The sequence below is a fragment of the Alosa alosa genome, chromosome 9 (assembly GCF_017589495.1).
Source record: "Alosa alosa isolate M-15738 ecotype Scorff River chromosome 9, AALO_Geno_1.1, whole genome shotgun sequence".
Taxonomy (NCBI): Eukaryota; Metazoa; Chordata; class Actinopteri; order Clupeiformes; family Clupeidae; genus Alosa; species Alosa alosa.
Window position 1 is genome coordinate 17,100,043 of NC_063197.1, and position 23,502 is coordinate 17,123,544.

The 23,502-nt window shown below is 43.3% G+C and overlaps 2 protein-coding genes across 2 annotated transcripts in view; both read left to right on the forward strand.

Annotated features, from left to right (window-relative positions):
- ano8b (anoctamin 8b) overlaps window positions 1–16,270 on the forward strand; it is a 30,670-nt gene extending 14,400 nt beyond the window's left edge. The window contains 12 exon segments of the mRNA XM_048252781.1: window positions 2,989–3,116; window positions 3,506–3,667; window positions 4,172–4,324; window positions 4,588–4,714; window positions 5,253–5,308; window positions 5,473–5,547; window positions 6,726–7,562; window positions 9,021–9,212; window positions 9,847–9,978; window positions 11,688–11,798; window positions 12,375–12,473; window positions 12,475–16,270. Of these exon segments, the coding sequence (XP_048108738.1) occupies window positions 2,989–3,116; window positions 3,506–3,667; window positions 4,172–4,324; window positions 4,588–4,714; window positions 5,253–5,308; window positions 5,473–5,547; window positions 6,726–7,562; window positions 9,021–9,212; window positions 9,847–9,978; window positions 11,688–11,798; window positions 12,375–12,473; window positions 12,475–13,140 (2,738 nt within the window). The 3' untranslated portion in view covers window positions 13,141–16,270.
- Window positions 16,271–20,398: 4,128 nt separating this feature from the next.
- Window positions 20,399–21,800, forward strand: LOC125300297 (proline-rich receptor-like protein kinase PERK2). The gene is made up of 2 exons (XM_048252071.1): window positions 20,399–20,585; window positions 21,268–21,800. The coding sequence occupies exon 2, from the start codon at window positions 21,285–21,287 to the stop codon at window positions 21,798–21,800; it is 516 nt and encodes a 171-aa protein (XP_048108028.1). The 5' UTR covers window positions 20,399–20,585; window positions 21,268–21,284.
- The last annotated feature ends 1,702 nt before the right edge of the window (window positions 21,801–23,502 follow it).

Consider the following 23,502-nt stretch of genomic DNA (forward strand, 5'->3'; position numbering starts at 1 on the left):
CTGAATTGGACCCCTAAAGGAGGGTAGGGCAGACACAGTTTTCTGTGAATATCTCGAAAACCGTAGGGTTTAGGAGGACCATTTTTTTTTTGTATGTTGATCTCAAGGGGCCATGTCAACCCATTCCATAACCACTCATTTCATGTATAGCGCCACCTAGTTAAACACAAAAAGTAAAAAATGAGGTGGTGTAATTGAAGGTATCTGTGACCTAACATAGTCAAAACTGCACGAAATTGGAAGTGTAGGATCATTATGACACCCTCTGTATGCACGCAAAGTTTTGTGGAATTCCGTTCATGGGGGCCACACAATAAATTAATTTATGTTACTATACACCAACTGGCCTGTAGGTGGCTGGAGACAGTTTTCTGTGAATATCTCGAGAACTGTAGGGGCCTAGGAGGTCCACCTTTTTTTTTTTTGTATGTTGGTCTTAAGGGGGCGTGTCAACCCATCCCATTACCACTTATTTCATGTATAGCGCCACCTAGTTAAAAATTAAAAAGCAAAAAAATTAGGTGTTTTTCATCTCAATATCTCTGGCTGACAAGGTCAAAACTGCATGAAATTAAAAGTGTAGGATCATTATGACACCCTCTGAATGCATGCCAAGTTTTGTGTACTTTCGTTCATGGGGGCCTTACAATAAAATAATTTATGTGTACATTTAGTGACGCATTACACCAACAAGGATTCCGGGACACTGAAAGACCGGGGTACACAAAACTTGGTGGGCATGTACCCCCACATGGATAGCATGGAACCGTCATTTTTCGTTTTCATCTGCAGCCCCCGCTGGACTGGACCCCGAAAGGAGGGTAGGGCAGACACAGTTCTCTGTGAATCTTTTATGGTATGTTGGTCTCAAGGGCCCACATCAACCTGGCTCATAATCACTCATTTGTGATTTGCCCCGGTAAAAAAAATGAAAATCAGTAGGATTAAAAGAAAGCCAAAATAAATATTCATCATCATCATCATCATCATGGCTGCATTTTCAGTATTGGCGAGAAGTAGTCGTTTGTCCACTAGATGGCGATCGTTGCAGTGAGGCGTAATTTTGTTGGAAGTTAAAAGTGGGTTTGAAAAAAACAATGGACGCTTCATACAAGGACTGTAATTTACGCAGCGAACATCTAATAAGGATAGGGACGATGTTCACATGAAGTGTAATTCCCATTTCTTCTTGAAGCCGAAATAAATCTGAGGATGTTTATCGGACATGTTTGGTTTTACTGCAGGTAATGCGTTAATCTTGTAATATCAATAAGGACCTAGGTAATGTTACGTTAGAGTTGGTTGAGTGATGGAGGCATTTGATTTATTGCATTTGTAGAAAACTATAAATGCGGTTATACCAAGCAAATGTATAGCAGCACTGTTTGTATCTTTCGACTGTCATTTATTGCACGTGCTACAAAATCATTCTGTGCAATGGAAGATTTACCAACGTTACACCGGTCTGATACAGTTTTGCCTATACATGCGTGAGACTGAGACGCCTGTTTATTTTGTTTTAAGTGCGTGCAGGGTGTGAGAGGGGAATCGATGTGCTTTGATTACAGCTTGGTAGTTGTAGTCTGTGAAATTAAAAAGCACGTGTGTGAAGTATCCAAACAATGACACCTTCATTTCATTATGGCTGCTTTAGCAAAACACCTTAAGCTACTGTGTAGTGGGTCCCATTTAGAAGTGGCTACTTCATTCGCTTTCATTGACTCATGGAGCTGCGTGAATGTTATTACAACTTTTAAGCGCGATATGACAGTTTAGTCCGCTTGATACTGTAAGGCGTAAGCCATTGGTTTCAAAGGAGATTTTTATTTGTGTCGCCAGCATAGCCTATTGACAATTTATGTTGTAAATAGGCCTACCTTATAATCCTACCTGTAGCTTAGGGAAGCTAACAGCTTTCTATTAGGATCTAGTTTGTTAGTTACCGTTTTGTCATAACTCCCTGATGCATTTTTTTATTTAGAATAGCCAGAGCGTGTATATCTCAATCGGAAAATTAAACAATATCGGGTGCCTATGGACTAGGCTGGGTGAACCCAGCCTGATCTGCCCGCTATTTATTTTTTTATTTCTTAAAAGATTGAGCTTGGTCTGATGAAAGCCAGACTAGCCATGGACCTCAGTTAAACAATGCAAGGGAACATGAATCAGCCTATATTTGCACTAACAATAACGGACAAAAGCTCTTCAACTTTGGCCCGTTAAAATGTGTATGAACAGTCTAGCGACGCATTTCATCAAGGCCCATTTGGACATGTCAGTTATTTGCACCACTGGTTAGATGTAAAACAGCATTTCGTTTCAGACTAGGCTACTGTTACTTGATTTGTGCATTAACAATAACGTTTCAGACTACTGTTACTTAATTTGTGCATTGACAATAAAGTATTACATGAACTAAAGATGACTAAAATCTTATGTAGAAGAAGAAACATTCACAAAAAATCCATCCATCCAAAAAATGACCTTTGTTTTTGATAGCTGTTGAAAACGGCATGGAACTGACAGAGATGTTTTTTTGTTTAAAAAATACATAAAAAAAATAAAAAAAAAAAAAATAACATGCTGATACCTTTGCTTTTCCCAAATACAATGTAGCCTACAGGTGTAAGTGACCTTTCATCAATCCAGTTGCAATGGATGAACTGTGATGAACTGCCCTACTTGTGATTGTTTAGAGATTTTAAAGGTTTTATAACAATTCTACATCTTCTTTGGCTATTCTACAATCTATTCCCCTTTTCAGCACCAGTAGGGTACTTTCTGTGCAGCTGCACACACACACTCAGGCATGCCAAACAAGCATACACAAAAGTTTCAAGAGTGGGGGATGGAGTAAAATATGGAGACAAATTGAAGTGTGATTTATTTTCGCGGAACGGATGTACAGGACTGAGCGGCAGTCATATTTTGTACCGCTATGCGGTACATCTAGTTTCATTTAATTTCATCCATCTGCTCACTATCCAGATGACATCTGCGATTACTTTGGTGTGAAGATAGCCATGTACTTTGCCTGGCTGGGCTTCTACACCACCTCCATGCTGTACCCGGCTGTGATCGGCTTCGTCCTGTGGATGCTCACTGAATCAGATCAGGTAAACAAAGGCTAATGCAGGCGGATCAGCTCCCAGGACCCAAGGATTGGGCACTAGAATGAGCCTGTGAATGAATGCAAGTACTTAGCATGTGCAGAGGGTGGCTGCTCTCGCTGTGCAATAACGGCTGCCATCAAAAACTATTGTTATACATTATTATTATGCAACATAGGTCTATTTAGGCTTGTGTACTTAAGTAGATTTATATTTACAATATTAGATTATTTTATTCAAATGCATATTTCGGTGTGTATAATGAGTAAACTGAATGTACAATGCAAAAAATGTAATGTGTGGTAGTCACTTGAGTTGATTAAGTGACATGATGATTTGGGCTTTTAATGCATGCATGTCCCGCTGTGCTCTTTTTTTTTTGATGGCTGAACCAGACGAGCCGGGACATCTGCTGCGTGGTGTTTGCCCTCTTCAACGTGGTGTGGGCCACGCTGTTCTTGGAGCGCTGGAAGCGCAGGGGGGCCGAGCTGGCCTACAAGTGGGGCACGCTGGACGCCCCCTCGGAGTCGCTGGAGGAGCCCCGGCCGCAGTTCCGGGTGAGGACCAGTGAGGAGGATACAGTGTGTGAAGAAGTGATGAAGCATTAGGATCATCTCTCCTTTTGTCTCCGCTGTTCTTTTTTTTTTTTTTAAGTATATTTTTTGGCCTTTTATGCCTTTAATTGACAGGATAGTAGAGAATGACAGGAAGTGAGTGGGAGAGAGAGTCGGGGTGGGATCCGGAAAGGACCACGGGGCGGGAATCGAGCCCGGGTCGCCGGCGTACGGTGCAGGTGCCCCAGCCAGTTGCGCCACGGGTGGGGCCGTCTCCGCTGTTCTTTATCCTTTTTTATGTGTATCCTGTCACTTCCCCTGATGTCCTCTGCTGCCTTCCCTATCTCTTTCTAACTCTCTCTCTGTCTTCCTCCATCTATCTCTCCCTAACTCTCTCTCTCTCTCTCTGTCTCCCTCCATCTCACTCTCCCTCCTTACTTTCTCTCTCTCTCTCTCTGTCTCCCTTCATCTCTCTCTTCCTAACTCTCTATGATGTGTGTCTCTCAGGGCGTGAAGCGCTGTAGCCCAGTGACGGGCTGTGAGGAGTTCTACTACCCCCCGTGGAGGAGGCGGCTGTTCAGGTGGCTGGTCAGCCTTCCAATCTGTATCTTATGCCTTTGCTTCGTCTTCCTGGCTATGCTGATATGCTTTGAGTTGCAGGTCAGTTTCATAAAACCCACTGGTCGGCAGGCGAGGGTGGAAGTGGGAGGAGTTGTTTGGGTGCTGGGTGGGTGGGTGTGGGGTGGGGTCGGGGGTCTTCACTACATTGATATATCCCCATTTAACCTTTTGACATCTATTATCTATTGTTACTCCTCTAATTTGTTTGTGCTAAGGATTCTAAATACCCCACACACACACACACACACACATTGTTTTATGTTGTGAAAATAATTCATTTCGATTTCATTTTCCATTTACAGGAATTTGTGATGGGCATCAAAGAGCTACCACGTATAGCCAGGTTTATTCCTAAAATTATGTTGGCCATCACTGTGACTGCGTGTGACGAGGTATACAAGAAGATTGCCTGTTGGCTCAATGACATGGGTAAGTCATACTATCACAAGGATGCATGAAGGAAAATCCCCTTTAATATACTACAGTATGCATTTATTTAAGTAAAAATGTATTCCTAGTTTAATTTCTTTTAAATAGAAATTGGCATTGGATATAAAAGATATTGCACTGTTCTCTAGCATCTCTTGGCATAATGATGAGTGTAAGTTACTACTTTGTTACTATGTAAGTTACATTGTATAATCCCTTCCCAACAATCATGGATCATGTCATGTGGCTCATGTACATTGGGCAAAGTGATCTATAAATCAATTTTATGTCATGGAAACAGGACACACCCTGGATGTGAAGCCTCATATTGCTATGAATGCAAACGCCTACATATTAGACTGGCTTTCTGGTTAGATGAATTATCTGCTGTGTTTTTTCCTTGTATCCATTTTGAAAGCAAAAGAAAAGCACCGTTTCAGTGCAATTGTTTATCATATTTGTATCATGTCTGGAGCGATGAGGCTTTCTGAAAAATGAGCTGAATTTTATAATATATTTTCTTTTATTTCCTTTGCAGAAAATTACAGACTCCAGAGTGCCTATGAGAAAAATCTCATCATCAAAATGGTTCTTGTAAGTGAGAAGCTTGTTTTTCTTTCTTAATGGCTGCATCTGTGTTTGGGAAAGGAGCCATATTAGACCATTAAAGCATGCAATTCAGATAACAAACAGATGTGCCCTGGTTATAAAAGTGTTGCTTTTTTGTCTTCTGTCCCCTCTCTCTCTCTCTCCTGCAGTTTCAGTTTGTAAATTCTTATCTCAGCCTTTTTTATATTGGATTCTACCTCAAAGACATGGAGCGTCTGAAGGAGGTAAGACACTATCTTATCTGGATGAAGGGCAGTTCGATTTCTGTTGGACTGGAGGGGAAATTGTCGCTAATCATTGGTCAAGTGCCACCATATGTCTTTGTTTTTCCTCTTGGCATGAATTCGAAATTTCTCTGAATTCAAACAAATATTAGATGTTAATGGGGATCAAAACCTGTTCAGGGCCTGGTGCTCATGACTTAATGTAAATAAGAACTGATCTGTTTGAATTCCACAGATGAGCATTCTCACTCAGCGCTTATCGACAGCTGATTTGTGTAATTGAATTGATTTCAGTTCACTTCTTTGACACACCAACTGCTGAGCTGCGCAATTCACATCACTAGCATCTCCCTCCCTCCTCAACTTTCATGCTGTCTTCCTCTCTCATGTTTCTCTTTCTCTGACCATGCAACCAATTCAAGTTGGTGAAACAGATATTTGCCCCCCCCTCCCCTGCCCCATGCACACACACACACACACACACACACACACTCAAAGTCCGTCTGTCCATCATGTGGATGATGTAGTTGTCCTTTGCCACTTCATCTTTTGAAGTCTTCCTTTTATCCTCTGCACTCATTTACTGAACTTCCCTGAATTGTTTGACTACCGTTTCACATTGTCATTCAGTTGAGTAAAGTGTGATATTTTTTTGAAAGTGGAGAAGGCATATGCCTCCATCCAATTAAATTGTTTGTGCCACACTGAAAGATGACTTGGCAGTAGTTACTGCTAATAGTCACACACTTTAAAGTGAGCATAGCACTTCCACTTTCAGTCAGATGTTCGGATGGTGCTGAAAACAGCGTTTATCCGGTGGGTGTGAACGGGAAACACCTCTCGGGAAAAGCTCTCAGTGGAGGGAGCGCTAAGGGCCAAATGTGAAAAATACTATTTTATTGCCCCTCAGCCAAAATGTAATACGTAAAATTCATGATGTGTTTTTCTACTGAAGAAAGAAGGGTTGGAGGTAATACAGAGCAAGAATATATAGCAGTCTTAAGTAAAGACAGGAGACTCAACATACCCTAAGGAAAGTTTGTGGAACAAGAAAAGCAAACACATCCCTGTAATGTAAAATCCCGTCGTAGTGTCTGAGAGTTTCTCCACTTTCTTACTCCTTCTCTTCTTTTATTCTCTTCTTTCTCTTGCTCTACCTCTTCCGTCTCTTCTCACAGATGCTGGCCACGCTGCTCATCATCCGGCAGTTCCTGCAGAACGTGAAGGAGGTGCTGCAGCCTTACCTGTACGAGCGCCACAAGCTGGGCGACCTCACGCTCCGGGCCGTCTGGGACCTGCTCATGACGGCGCTGACCCGGTATGTGCGCCTGGCCGCCGGCAAGGCCCAGCTCTCGCCCTCTGACCCCGCCGTGCCGGGCCCGGGTCTGCGGGGCACGCGGTTGAGCGGCGTGGGCCGGACGCGGGCCGAACGCCGGGAGAAGAAGTGTTTGAACGGTGGCTGCGGGGTGACGGATGATGACGAGGAGGCCACGGAGGAGGAGGAGAGCGGGAGGGTGGGCGGAGGAGGAGGAGGTGGTGGCGGAGGAGGAGGAGGAGGAGGGGGGGAGGAGAACGAGGAGGAGAACGAGAGCCTGATGGACTGCGGCCTGAAGCTACGGAAGGTGAGCTTCATGGAGAAGGTGCAGCAACGGAAGGGGGCGTCGGCCTCCCTCTCCTCACCGCAGGAGGACAACTTCCTGGACGAGGGCAGCCCCACAATGGTGGAGAAGGGCATGGACCCGTCGTCCGTCTTCGAGATGTGCGATGACGACGACGACGAAGAGAACAGCGGCTCGGATGGGAAGGAGTTGGGTTCGGAACCCATCGTGCCAGCCGCCACGCTCTCGGGCAGTCATGAGGGTGCCGCTACGTCCTCACGTCAACGGCGGAGGGGCCACAGCCTGGAGCGGGCCAACAGCAAGACCAAACGGGACTCCTGGATCGAGCCTCCAGAAGAGCGGGAGTCCAACACCCTCACACAGGCTGAGATCGAGAGCTGCATGCAGAAGTATGAGGTAGATACATTCATCCTCTTATCTTTACGCAGTAAATATTATGTGGAAAATTGGTGCTGACAAGATCAAGGAAATCACTTCTATTATTACATACAGATATATTATATTACCGGTAATTTGTTTGTTGTTTGTTTAGCTTAAGTTGTGTCATTTGCTAGTTGCCTCCATCACTTGGATTATACTGAATAGCTTGAAGCTAAAAATAAATAGTGTTTTTTGGCTGAGAGGCATTCAAGTGTCTATTTTGGGTTTAAGTCTGTCCATTAAAGCACTGCGGCAGGCCAGGAGTGTTTCAGCAATGCACGGCACACATTGAAATATGCACGGCAAGCACCGACCTCTTCATGAGACACTTTCGGCTTGGTTCATTGACTCCGCTCTGCTGGGGAGCAGCTGCCAGTGCAGAGCAGCACAGAAGCACCTCACCTGCAACCTGCTAGTCTTTAGAAATCACCACTGTGCCGCTGTGCCAGCGCGCCAGGGAAGCGCAGACAGCAGGAATATTTGTCACCTGCCACAGGAAGTAGACTGGAAAATCAAGAACTCTTGGCTGCCCCGGTGGTGTTCTACATTAGGGAAGAAATGACATTCCAATCAATGAAGTTTACATATTACAACTGAGGAAAAAATCCCTTGATTTTAAGACCAAACAAAGCTATTAATGTTTTCTGACTGATGACTACTGTGTACTCTGTGCAGTATTCCCCATCCAACTATTTGTAACCAGAAGCTCTTTCTCAAAGTGGTTCAAAAGTCAGAGAGATTCTGTGTCAGCCTTGAAGTATACTTTATTTCTATCCTGTTCTTGCTGCACCCATACAAACTTCTTGCTGGTGCAACTTGCCCTTGGGCTATGTGTGTCTTTGAGGACATCTCCACTGTTCACCACCCACTGAGTTTCTGTTGCCCCTCAAACTGTATGTCCACTCATTGCCAAGCACCTGTCAGCACGCTGGTTTGACCGTCACATCATACAAGCAGTATTTCTGTCATTTGATCCAGTCTGCTATGGCAGTGGAGCCTGAAGTCCTTGACAGTTTGGTTGTGAGAGGCCATAGAACAGTATCTAGAGTCAATATTTGTTCTACATTTAAAAATGCATCCTCTGGCGGACTGTCAAACAACAGATGTAAGGGCACTTGAAGAAGTTTGTGTCCAGTTTCTGAATGTGGTTTAGGTGTCTTTGTTAGAAGTGATCACTAAGAAAGTGATAGATGTGTTTGTTAGAAGTGATCACTTGTTTGGGAGATGGTAGTGTAGTGGCTAGGGAGCTGGGCTAGCATGCAGTAGTTAGAAAGCTTATGGGTTCAATTTCCAGCTGCTTGAGCAAGGCACTTAACCCTGAGTTGCTCTGAGGAGACTTGCCTTTGTAGTGACCTATGTAAGTTGCTTTGAATAAAAGCATCAGACAACTTGGTTGGTTAATTTTGACTGTATACTGTAATCATTCTTGTGTAGGACACCTTCCAGGACTACCAGGAAATGTTCATCCAGTTTGGCTATGTGGTTCTCTTCTCCTCTGCCTTCCCCCTTGCCGCCATGTGTGCCCTCATCAACAACGTCATCGAGATCCGCAGCGATGCCTTCAAGCTCTGCACCGGGCTGCAAAGGCCGTTCGGCCAGCGTGTGGAGAGCATCGGCCAGTGGCAGGTCAGAGCCTTGATCATACAGAACAATCTAGATAAGATAAAGACAAGATAATAAGACGTTATTGTCCATTAAATTTACATAGAATGGAAATGTTTATTTTGGCAATCTGACAACACAGTGAAAAACTATGCTTTTGCAGCAACAGTGTTCATGGGCTTAAGAAATATTTTATTGTCTCTGTTCAGAATTATCACGGCAGAGGGCACAAATTATTTTTGAATAGAGATTAGTATTGGTAAAGAATATGTAGTAAGCTGCTGGTTTGGGGACTGATGAATAAATGTTTGATTAGAATGATTTACCATATTCATAAGACTGCTAGATGTAAAGTAGATATATTAAACATATTCATAACTAGGCCACTGTGGAGAACTGTATGTTTACACTTAATTAAGTCAGTGTGAAGAACAAGGAAATTGTACCGTAATTTCCCAACTATTAGCTGAGGTTTATACATTGATTTAGCAAAATGTCTTCAGCTATGAGGTTAGTACATGGGGGCGGTATTGATATGGTTTGTTTTTTTTAACTTGCATAAAACAGTCCGGAGGTTAATACACAATGCGGGAAATTACTGTAGATCATTTACACTGCCATAGTACGCACAAAGTGTAATATGTGTTTGTCTGCTCAGACGGTGATGGAATTCATGGGGCTGATTGCCATCATAGTGAACTGTTACCTGATTGGCCAGTGTGGTCAGCTGCAGCGTCTCTTCCCATGGCTCAGCCCTGAGATGGCCATCATCTCCATCGTCATCCTGGAGGTACTGACACAGACACACTCTTTCATTCATGCCCACTACCTGTCTCGTCATTTTCTGGTGCAAACCCCACGCCCTCAAACTGTCAAAGTGATGTGTGCATACACACACAAATACACATTAACACAAAACTACCTTTTAGAGACATTAGACTGTACAAGCTTGGGTTAGGTTCCTGTTGTAATTCATGCTTCAAAGTAGGGGTAGACCAACACATTTTTTTATGGCTGATATCATAATGATTATCTTTGACACGGAGAGGCAGAAAATTGGTTAGCTCCTACTTTAAAGCACTCGTCACACAGTTGCCAAATGGGAGGCTGTAGCATTCTCCAAGTGGTCAAAATGTTACTCAACTCTTGCAGATCTGCCAACTGATCTCAAAACATTTGGACACCCTAAGAATGACCATGTATGCTGCTCTGCATACTGCTCTCTCTGCTAGCCACCATTCCATTTCTCATATAATTGAATGGCAGGTTTCTATGTACTTTCCATTTACTTCAATTAATTCAAATGAAGTCGAGCTGACCCAACACAGAACCACTTTTATTTCATGCCCAATACAGAGGCAAAAAGTTTCCAATGCACCATTCAAGTCAAGGACAGAGCCACAATCTGCATAATGAAATTGCTTTCATCAAACAGACTTAAAGTGGTGCCAGAATTTGATTACTCTGACTTTGAAAAGTCTGCACTCCTCAAAAACAAAACTGGAGGTTGTCCAGAGCTTGGTGTGCGTATAGGCTACAGTATATATTGCATTAGTTGATCAGTAGCATTTCAACTTGAAGCAATGTTTATGAAATGTGTCATATTAAGTGTTTCCCAGCATGTCTCTTTACTTGTATTTTATGGGAAATGTTTCCCTATTGAGAGAAGTCTTGGTTTTCACATTGTTTTGAAGATGGCCTTCTTTGCATAGTGCATTTGCTTTGGGACAGCACTGATAAACAGTGTTAATCAATTTCACACAATCACAAACACAATAATGCAAGAATTACCCTGCTAACTTGATGACTTCCTTGAGAGGACTCAGACAGTATCCAGGGAAAAGGGAAAAAGGTTGAAAGGATAGTTCAACATAGTTTTGTTTTCAGTATTAACTTTCAATGAACCAGAACAATCCCTTGCCCTTTGTATGCACCATTGCGTGTGAGTGGTGCTGTCCTCTATCATTTCATCGTACTCTCATTTGTTATTGTATCCCTGAGTTTGCATAACTGGGGCAGTCACAATGATCCAAGCCTTTCGGGGGTTGTTTATTTCTGTCAGCGCTGAAAAGCCCAGGGCTGATTAATCGTCACGCAAGCTGCTTTCTGCCCCTGCGATGCTACCCTACCTGCCACGCATGGCATCAGTATCATGAGCACCTCAAAAAGCCCTCAATCCACAATCACCCAGATGGTCGCTGGCAGAGATACTGAAGTTTGAAACCTGCACAGCCTGCACAGTGTTTCTATATTAAGACCTATTGGTGTGTTGTGCAGGACTGGCTTAACCTTCTTCTATTTTTTGTCTCTTTCTTTCTTAATTTATCATTTTCTCATGCTCACTTTCTCTTTTCTTTCTATCTTCTTGCTGCCACTCCATTGCTGTTTCCACCTCACAAACACCATTATATTCTTCCTCTACCTTCCTCCTCTGGCATCACCCTCTCTCTTCTCTCTCCCTTCCCTCCTCCTCCTCCTCTTCCCCCTCCATGTTGACAGCACTTTGCCATTCTCCTCAAATACATCATTCATGTTGCCATCCCAGACATCCCCAGCTGGGTGGGGGAAGAGATGGCCAAACTGGAGTTCCAGCGGAGGGAAGCCTTTAAGGTAACACTGTCCCCCCGATGCATCTTTCAGCAGGCCTGGCTCATCTGCCCATCTCAGAGCTGTACTGCAGGGCTATTAGGAGAACCGCTGTCATATATAGCAGATATTATAGCACAGATCATTGCCACGCTTCACATTTTACGCTGCAGAAAATACGGTTTGTGTGGTAGCTTAGTGCAACTTAGTTTTTGGGGTTAATCAGTAACTGATTCACGTACCATTTCTATGCTACACGAGGGCCTTAGAGCTTTTCCATACATCCATTTATTTATATGAGGTATTTAAAGCAAGCTTGACTATAAGGGTAATTTGAAAGGGAATGCCTATGGTATTTGTAATATGTCTTTTTATACTTTACACTACTATTTTTTATACTACTATTTTTGTCATGACAAAATCTGTATCTTTATTGGCATCAGCATTATGAGTATTTGTCCTAACCGATTTCTATTATGAAACTTCCCCAACACACATGACATGAAGACACATGTACTGCTTTACATTTTTTTGTGGGTGTTTGTGTGGTTGCATGTGTGTGTGTGTGTGTGTGTGTGTGTGTGTGTGTGTTCCCCACAGAGGCACGAGCGGCAGGCACAGCAGCACTTCCAGCAGCAGCAGCGGCGGAAGCGCGAGGAGGAGGAGCGGCAGCGGCAGGCCGAGCACCAGGCGCGGCGCTGAACGCGAGCGGGAAGAGGGCCGCTCCGACCCGTCTGGCGGCGACCACCACCACGACAAGAGCCACGGTGGCAAGGGCCGGTCCGGCGGAGGGGGCAGCTCGGGCGGGGACAAGCCCAAGCGGCCCAGCTCGCTGCTGGCCAACAACAACGTGATGAAGCTCAAGCAGATCATCCCACTGCAGAGCAAGTTCTCGTCGGGCACGGCACGCTCGCCCCAGTCACCCACGGGCAACGAGCCCAAACTGCCCGGCTTTCTCAGCTTCAAGTTCCTCAAGTCGCCCGAGAATAAGAAGGAGGCAGCGGCGGCAGCTGCGGCTGCAGCAGCAGCGGCGGCTGCCGCGGCCTCCTCCTCCACGGGGTCCTCCTTCAACACCAGCGGCAGCTCTGGCACCGTAGTGTCCTCCTCGGGCCAGGAGCGCTCGCAGTCCCCCAGCAAGTCCTTCAACCCCAGCAAACTCTTTAACTTCGGTAAGTCCGAGGGGGGAGCCTGCGTGAACGGCGCTCCGTTGCCCAGGCCCGGGGAGTTGTCGTCGTCGTCGTCGCAGGGCTCCGAGAAGCAGGCCAGCAAGGCGGACCTGAACGGGGTTCCGGACGAGATCCCGTCACCCGCCGGGGAGAACGGGGAGAACGGACACTCCACGGACCATGAGTCGTCCAGACCCTAAGATCGGATCCTATTTTTAGGAAAACAAAAAAAGGGAAAAATAAATAGACTATCAGCGAGAAGATGAGGAAGGAGGAGGGTGTGGGAGGGGGAGCTAACTGAAGGTTTTCTGTCTGTCAGTGCTTTTTGTAAAGCTCTTCTAATGTAAACTTAGCCCTGCAAGCTGTTAAAGGAGCGAAAGGGCGAAAGAAAGACGCACAGGGAAAATGTCTGGGTGAGAGGCAGGTTTTTAAACGTGTGACACCCCCTCCCAAACATACTCAGACCACACACACAGACACACACACACACACACACACACTGCTCTGCCAACCCTTTTCTGCAATACATGTAGGAATGCATGAGCTGTGTTTCTTATACATTTGGGAGCCTTTTCCCAAAGAGCAGTTGGATTTTAGTAACGGGGGTTTTCTCAATTTTAGTTTAGTCACATCTCAGAAACACACCACAGTGGAAATACTTTTTTTGTAGTTCACATATATTCAGTAATCCCGGAGTCAGATATCAGAAGAACAAATCTCAAACTATGAGTGACTTGAGGCAAGTCCATTTTGTTTACTTATTTATCCCTTGGGTTTAACCGAGCAATATAACTAAAAAAGGCAGAGAGACATCCATGCACTCAGATCTCCTTCAGACGGTGTCCTGAAAGGCTACAGTTGTTGTTGAGAGCGGATATCACCATAACCTTTGCAATATCCTAGTGTGGAGTTTTGTGATACAGTGGTCAGTCTATAAGGTGTTTTGACAGTGTCTCTGAATTTTGAACAAGAAGAGACTCACTGGGGGAAGTTGAAGCTTCCTGTCGAAGGTAACAGGGAGTTGAAGTTGGAATTTGGAAACCACATATTCTGAAGGCAAGGGTCAGGTTAGACAAAGATGTAGGGGCAAAAGCTTTAGAGACAAAGATGGAAAGTGGAAAGGACCAGAAGTCATAGTGAGGATTAGATCCGATATGTAGCGTGGAGAGGAGGGCATTCCCATTTTAATCCTTTATTTTTTATCTGCATAAAAAAAACCCTGGACTGGAGAAGATTCATTCCCATTTGCAGCTCATGGACAGACACTGGAGATGACATTTGCACTATTATTCTGCTGCCCTGCAAAGGTGAAAGAGCTACTAGCAGAAAGAGAGTACACCAGCCTGCCTCATAGCATATGCAAAAGCTGGATTTTTTTACTGCTACGTAGACCCAACATTACGGTCAACTTAACCATTCATTCCTTTTGGTGCTGGTTTTTAGCCATGATCATGATTTGTTATCATATATGTATGTTCTTAATTTCTTCACCAGTACTTCTGATTTGCCAAAGTTGTATCAGTTTGAGAATGGAGGAAGGGTTTTAGATATAGCCTGCATAGAGAGCCATACTTGTTTGTCAAAGTACATTTTAAATACATGTTGCGTTGGTTTATGTCCTTGTAAATAAAGAAAATTCAGTTCCAGCCATTTGCCAGAGAGTGGCGCCCAAACCCAGAATCACCTGTCCTTGGTTAACCCTCGGCTCGGCTGTCTGGAGGAAAAATGCTTTAGTGGGGATTTCAGCACTGAGCTCAGGCAGCACTCCCAATAATAGCAATGAATCATTAGTCAATTCTACCATTTTTGTTCATGTGAGCTCTGCTGAGTAATTAGAATGTGCCCCTCAGAGAGAGAGAGAGAGAGAAAGAGAGGTTAAACATTATCTATGCACCTCCATATATGCCATTCATCAATGAATTTTGCAATAATATGGTGAACTGGAGACTGATGACATTGTTTTCTTTAATGATTGTATTTCTTTATTTTCTTTGCACTCTGCAGATTCATATCTCACTTTGAGGCATGAGGTTGTGGTTTTCTGTCATTCTGCTCTGATTGGTTGACCCTCATGTCCGTCCTTTGACTTCCACCTGCAACCCCCTACTTTGGAGAGAGAAGTGTACAGGATAGGACAGCAAAACACAAACTGCATTTTTGTTGTTTAAATAATATATTTGTTCTCTCCATACGATGTGACCAGGTTTGTTTAAAAGCTAAAACTTATCTCCGGCCCGCCAAACAAGGTTGAAGATATTCACCCCCATGTTATGTAGCCATATGTTTTGATTAATTTCATGAATATCATTCTCCCCACTGATATCTAAGAGTGTACTTGTAACAGGCCTCTTAAAATAGAAAATGTCCCAACCATGAAGTATAGAATGGTTAGTGTTTCTCCTGTGAAATACAGTGTGTAGTAGTAAATTGATTAGCAAGGCAGTGTTGTGTAATGCAATAAGGGAAGTCACTTGAATTTCATTTGGAATTCGAGGTGGGCAGCCACAATGAATCACATAATAGCTTCTTTTGTTCGTGTTTCTTATTTACATATTTAAAATGACTACAAACTGTCATGGATGAGATGAGTTCACTTGTCAGCTTGTAACTGCAGAATGAATTGCATTGTGTAGGACACAGACAAACGAACAGGTGATTAAATACCTGTGTATCTTTTTTCATTACATCTTAGACTGATTCCATTGGGACAGTTTAGTAAACAAAAAGGCCTTCACAGTTGAATAATATCACAAAACACATTCAGAAATGATATTTAGAATCAGTGCAAGAACCAACAGATCTTTTAGAAAGGATTCCCTTGAACCAATGAAGCCGTATTTATACTTAGTAAGAACCTTATTCAGACAGTTACGTTTGGTTCTTGTGTTTTTTCTTTCGATTAACCAGATGTGATCTGGTGGAACATGTTTGCCTCTAGAGCCGTACGGATACACTGTGTGAATCAACCATGATCACTCAACGCTTCGGTTCCTTTTCTTTCTCTTCTCATGCTGTAAATTAAAATTGGTCTATAGTGGCACAGTGTGAACTGTTCCCCTAGAGGTTTGCCTGGGAAAAGGAAGGGTGAGTGGGAGAGCAAGACTGACACATCTGAGAAATTCCTCCCAGCCAGTGCTCTGACTGAACGCCTCAGCCTCTTGACGTGCTCTTCCAACAACACCACTGTAAAGCTTCTTATGTTTTCATTTCATTTCTTTTTCAAAGAAAAAGATGTTAGGAAATGGGACAATTTATTTCTTTTAATTTATTTTGTCATATTTTTGTAAGATCTGAAAATGAATAATAAAACAATTTTAAATTTGATCTTTACCTACATGTGGTGTATTTTATTGTGACAAGGTACATAAGTTCTTCAGGGTTCGTAGTTGATGAAGCACATATTTATTCTGTGAACAGAACATCTCATCCCTGTGACCAGGTGTCAGGCTCACACTAAAAGTTAGTTAGTGACAAACTGTCAAAAAGGTCTTTAGTTTGAAATACCCCTAATGGAGGGAGAACTAAACATAACAATGTTTTTCCTCATCTCTAAGGTCTCCAATATGAAATGGATTCTTGGATTGAAATATTTTACTGCAAAGATGGTTAAATTGCTAGATATTGTTATACACCCCAAAGCCAAAAAATAACTAAAATATAGCCTGACCATATGGGAGTTAAGACATATAAACTGATGTAGATTAATAACTCAAGCTCTGAGAGCTTTGAAACTTGACTTGTAGTCAGGATGTTGCTGTACCTTTGTAGAAACACGGCTTGTTGGAAAGAATCCAAATCCAGTACCAAATATGTCAATATAGCATGCATAATCAGGGTACAATGTCCCTCAATGTATGAGGTATCCCAAATGAAAGAAAGTGAAACATTAACATAATGAAGTCTCCAATCCAAAGCCGATTATCAATGTTGAGAAGAATACTGACAAATTCAATGTTACTGCAAAGTAAGTTACATGAAGTAAGTACTGTTCTATATTCATGATCATATACAGGGCCGTGCAAAAGTTTTAGGCAGGTGAGAAAAAAATGTGGTAAAGTAAGAATGCTTTCAAAAATATGAATTATAATTGTTTATTTTTATCAATTTACAAAATGCAAAGTGAGTAAACAAAAGAAAAATCTAAATCAAATCAATATTTGGTGTAGTCTTTGCCTTTAAACCACCGTCAGTTCTTATAGGTACACTTGCTCAAAGTCAGGGATTTTGTAGGATTATAGTCAGGTGTATGATCAACCAATTATACCAAACAGGTGCTAATGATCGTCAATTTCACATGTCATTAACGGAAACAGAAACAGCTGTGTTAGAGGCTTGAAACTGGGTGAGGAACAGCCAAACTCTGCTACAAATTCCAACAGGAACGACAGACACTTATAGAGCAGATAGCACAAGAAAAAATAAGTCTGGACATAACAGATATATGGCAAAGAAATTCTGGGGAACAATGTTTTAGATGTGTTTTTCAATATTTGAAAACAACAGGTTTATTCCATAGAATTTAGAGGGATGTAGTATTCAGACCCACACTCCTATTCAGAAGGTGGCAGTAATGCACCTAAAAGCTGTTTGCCAACCGCCAAAGAAAAAAAGAAGAAGAAGAAGCAAACTCTGCTACCAAGGTGAGGTTGTAGAAGATTGTATCATGTCACAGGTCATACACCATAGACTGAACACAGCAACAAGAGACATACTGCATCAGCAAGGTCTCTCACAAATATTTCAAAGCAGATTGGGATTTCAAGATATGCTGTTCAAGCTCTTTTGAAGAAGCACAAAGAAATGGGCAACGTTGAGCATCGTAGACGCAGTGGTCGGCCAAGGACACTTAGTGCAGCAGATGAAAAACACATCAAGCTTATTTCCCTTTGAAATCGGAAGATGTCCAGCAGTGCCATCAGCTCAGAACTGGCAGAAACCTGTGGGACCCAGGTACATCCATTTACTTCCGGAGAAGTCTGGCCAGAAGTGGTCTTCATGAAAGGGTTGCAGCCAAAAAGCCACACCTCTGAGACCAAGTGACTCAACTATTCACGAAAAACATAGGAACTGGGGTGCAGAAAAATGCCAGCAGGTGCTCTGGACTGATGAATCAAAAATGTAAATATTTGTCTCTATCAGAAGGCAGTTTACTTGCCGAAGGGCTGGAGAGCGGTACAATAATGAGTGTCTGCAGGCAACAGTGAAGCATGGTGGAGGTTCCTTGCCAATTTGGGGCTGCATTTCTGCAAATGGAGTTGGAGATTTGGTCAGGATTAATGGTGTTCTCAATGCTGATAATACAGGCAGAGACTTATCCATCATGCAATACCATCAGGGAGGCATATGATTGGCCCCAAATTTATTCTGCAGCAGGACAACGACCCTAAACATACAGTACAGCCAATGTCATTAAGAACTATCTTCAACGTACAGAAGAGCAAGAAGTCCTAGAATTGATGGTATGGCCCCTACAGAGCCCTGGGGCCGTATTCACAAAGAATTTTAAGGCTAAAAGTAGATCCTAACTGATTAATTTAGGAGAAACTCTTAACAATAATGGGTTTCTCTGAGTCACTCAATTTTAGGACTCCCATTTTTTTTTACTAAGAGTAACTCCCAAAGCATTTTAGCCCTAAAAGTAGCACCTAAGTTTGGGACCGCTTAGAAGAAGTCGTGAGGAGCCTGACGAGCCAGACCCACATTTAAATGTAGGTGAATGCTTGTCGGACCCCTCGCATGTCGCACAACGTCATCTGGAACAGATGTTGAGATGGGGAGGGAATGGGGGCAACATCCCCCTAGACCTTCATTTGGAACACTTCAACAATTTTCTTAAGTCCTTCCTAAAAAGTTTGGGTCCAAACCTTTCTGAACAATCAGCACGCCGGGTCAGCCAGTCCATCGGCGTTTTGAAAGAAATGATGGACAAGGTGGATAGCGAATTGGGTGTGAACAGGCCAACTGGCACCCATCGTGCCGAGCAGCAGACCCACGATATTTGAGGGTCAACTCTTCACTAAAATACCTGGCAGGGAATTTCAGGCATACCCTAAATTTGATAAGAATCTACTCCACAAAATTAAATACAAAGACATGTGGCAGTGGATGAGGCTCAAACTGACAGAGTGGAGAAAACTAAATACAAACGTCTGGCCTGCCATCAAAACTAAGAACTGTCCTTGTTGGAGAAATTATTGATTTCTTACAGATGGAAATGTGAAAAAAAAAAACACTTTGACAAGAATTGCAAATATATCAAACTCTGACTTTATTTATATGCAGTCATGTGACATAAGTTTGGGGAGCATTCAGGCAGCAATGTCAAAAATAGGTCGGTGGTAAAATGTACAAATATACAAATGTTTATATATTGCTTTTAGGCATCAGTCTGAACTCCTCAGAAGTGAAAACCCAAATTCTAAGCTGCTACATAGTGATGGGGTGTCTGACTCCGAGCCATTGTCAAAGTAACCTGTGTAATCTTGGTCAGGCACCACAATGTCCTCCACAGGCAGATCAACTTCAGTGTTTTCAAAATCTCCAAAGATATCAAAAAATACCCCGAGAATTTTCTGTCCATGCCTTTTACTAAACACGGGTAAGTTGTCCATTATGAAAGTAAGATCAAATATTTCTGCACTGCTGCTAATAAAGCGAGTAGTCTACTCTTATGATGGGCAAGTGTTTAGCTATGAAATACTGATACGCATATTTCCTACCCTGTGTTCTGGAATCTGGATCCCTATCAACCCAGCAGTCCTCACCAAGTTCCTCTTTTAGGTGACCGAAGACCTTTCTGCAAGTTGTCAGTTAATTTCAGCACAGCACCTTGTGTTTATCAGACAGGTAAACAAGCTGGAGGCTTTCTTGAGGAGAGGGGTGATGCTGATAACCTTCTTCAGTGGCTATTGCACCAGCCACATATAAGCCTTAACATATAAGCGTTAGTGCTCTTTTGTATACTAGGCTGAAGACAGGATTATGGGCATGGGTCTCACAACTTCCATACTCACCCTGTTTTACGATGGCTATCGCTAAAACGTACTTACCATTTGTACGTGAGATGAACCTCATCCACCACAATTCCCAAAACTTTGTCTTGGAAAACCTTGGTGGCCAACATATCTCGCCATTCCTTGTGAAGAAGCCATGATTCAGGACTCCCGATACCAACTGGCACCAGCCACTTCGAATGTCTTCCTGGTCGCCTTTGCCAAGTTGCATGGCCTTCAGTCCAAGTTGTGTAGCCTCCTTTAACTGGTCTAGCGCTATCAGTGGTGAGAAAACATTCACAAGCGGGTTGTGGAGTCCCATGCGTTTTCCCACCAGCGGAGCTAGCTGGTACCCAGACAGCACACATATACATCTGCCCATTGTCGGTTTCAGATCAGCATGGAATCCTCCCATATAATAATGTCGCAGGGGTATCGGCCTGAAGTCGCTTCCGTTTATGTTGGCTTTTGATCGTTCCTACTACCCAAAGCAGATCCCGCTATCTTTTTTTTTTTTTTTTACCCCAGCTTCCATGTACGTTGGCTTTTGATCGTTCCTACCCAACGCAGATCCCGCTCTATCTGTTCTTTTTTTTTTTGCGTGTGTAGCAGCCAGGCACGTCAGATCAGCCTCCTGGAGCAGCGATTTTCAGGTTGGTAAATTCACTCATGTAAATTGTCAGAAAATAGGCATTGTGTCAATTGTATGACTGTTTATATTTGCCTGATAGGCTAAGCCATAACTTAGTGTACATTACTTTATAAAGAGCTAGAAAGTAATATAGCCTATTTACATTGCTGCTTCAGTCTGGTCACCAATGTATGCATTACACGGTTTTGCTGTGCGTGCAATACAATGTAACGTTTTGTTTTCGAACTGGTTTACTAAAAGGCTACGTTGCTAACAATAACAACAACTAGCCTGCCACTGCCCCTGGTGGCTCGAGAAAAACGTGACTGCACTTGTTGAAAAATGAAATAGGCGAAAATGGCAAAATAGTACTGAAATATAAGACTTGCAACAATGGAATTACTTGAAATGTTCGTGTTTCTGTAGAAAAACATTATAATGTGTGTTGCTGCTAGTGGTTTAGTAGACAATGGACAGGCATACTATAGGAGTACTATATGACTACTTCTGTGATTTACAGTACAGCTCAGACGTTTATGTTCTGTGATACCTCTATAATATCCTAAAGCCACTATAGTAGTTTTATAGTACTTCTATAGTATGTCCCAAAATATGTTATAGTATAGTATTCCCTATATATAAGTATAGGAATACTATATCTGTTACAATATCTGTAACATGTATTGTGTTTATTTTCTTTTTAGTCTTCCTCAGCCAAAACATGGTGGCTTTCATAAATAAAGACAGGACCGTGCCTTACCGGGGCAACCTCTATCAACATGACAACAGCTCAGCCAGGCGAACACCAGTTTGTGACCCCACCACACCCTCTGGCAGAGCTCCCTCTCCAGTGCAGTCCCCCAGCTCCTCTTATCCATCTCCAGCTTCACCCTCAGACAGGCGAACACCAGTTTGTGACCCCACCACACCCTCTGGCAGAGCTCCCTCTCCAGTGCAGTCCACCAGCTCCTCTTCTCCATCTCCAGCTTCACCCTCAGCCAGGCGCACTCCAGCTCGCGTCCCCACCAGACCCTCTGGCACCCTGAGGGCGCGGAAGCGGCAGAGGCTCGAGGATGGTCTTTTGGCCTACCTCGAGAGGTCTGATGCTGCTGACATGGCTGCTACACAGAGGCTTGCACAGAGCCATGAACAGACCCTGGCGGAGATGAGGACTGAGATGAGGGAAGATAGAAGTGCCCTCATCCAGTTGTTCAGCAGGATGGTGGAGAAGCAGTGAAGATTTGGGAAGATTTTTTTTTAAACTTTTTTTTTGTAAATGGTTTTTGATACAATTGTACTATTTAAACTTTTTTTTATTAAAAATAAACACATATTGTGTAACTTATCCAAACCCAAGTATGTTTAATTACAAAGGCACCTCACTGCAGTCATGCAAAGGATGCCTTGCATTGTTATCACACCCATAAATCATATGAGCCATCACACCCGCAGATAGTGTGAACCATGTCAGTGCAAAGTTGTGGCCAAGGATTTCATAATGGTATGTATCATAAGAGTGCCATGACAATGCCACTGTATGGCCCATTGAGTCTGGAATGTGACCTTTCAATTCCCCCCCATTAAATAGACTGGTCTATAATGACAGAAACATTAATTGTAAGTAGGTGTGATGAAGCTGGAAGGATTTCAGAATGGTATGTATCTACATAAGAGTGACATGACACTGCCACTGTATGGCCCATTGAGTCTGGAATGTGAACTTTCCATTTCCCCCCATTAAATAGTGTGAACTGTATATTGCCCATTGAGTATGGAATGTGACCTTTTCTGATGCACACACAGACTTAAGTGCTTATGCCTTTTTAAAAATAACAGGTGCAAATGGCTGAAATGGCCCATTTTGAGTCTGGAATGTGATATTTTCATACACATTCATTAGAATGGCTTTATATGGTTCTACAATGTGATTACTGTGCGACACAAGCCTTTCCATGTCCCCCTCATTATATACTGACTTATAAATAAAGAAACATAAAATGTAAGGTTTAACACTTTTATTACAAAACACAGGAATAGTGTCAGCAAGAAACGTCATATACATAATACAACCAACACAATGTTGATAGAAGCATATATTTAATTTTGTCTTTTATTTTGCCAAAACTTTGCTAGAACACCACTTCTTGTTCGTTTTCATCTTCCTCTCTTGGACATCCAAGACTGTGTTCTTCACATCCTATCAAGGCACCTTGGGCAAAGTTGTGAAGGTAACAAGCAGCCAAAATGATCTTCACCACAGTGACCGTGCATGTGTTTTGCAAGTCTCTCAAACGCCTCCACTTGCACTTCATCCTCCCAAATGCCTGCTCAACGATGACTCTACCCCTGCTGATGTCGGCGTTGCGGCGCAGGTCTGCATCTGTAAGCGCCCCGTTGTCACGTCGGGGGGTGATGATGAAGGGGAAATGCTGAGAAATGTAAGCACTATCCCCCAGCAGATGGTACTCCCCCATCTTCTCCTGCCATTCTTGGAAAAATGGGGAAGACCGCAGCATCCTGGCATCATGCACTCTGCCAGCCATTCCAGTAAAGACGTTGATGAAGCGGCCTTCAGCATCAACAATCCCCTGGAGGAGGACAGAGTAGTAGGACTTCCTGTTCATGTAGTCCCCTCCTCTGACCGGTGGTCTCTGGATCCTGATGTGGCAGCCATCAATCGCTCCAATGACCCCCTCAAGACCAGATTTGTATTGGAAACTGGTGGCAGACACCCTCTTCTCACAGCCTGTAGGCCAAGAGACAAAGGTCTGGCCAAGGGTGGACATGACGGTCAGCGCTTGGAGTATGGCACGGTGTGCTGATGACAATGCCACGTTGAACTTGTCACCTATCTCCCGGAAGCAGTTCTGGTTGGCCATGTACCACAGGAACATGAGCACCTTCTTGGCGATAGGCATGGGGGGCAGCCCTTGATGGTG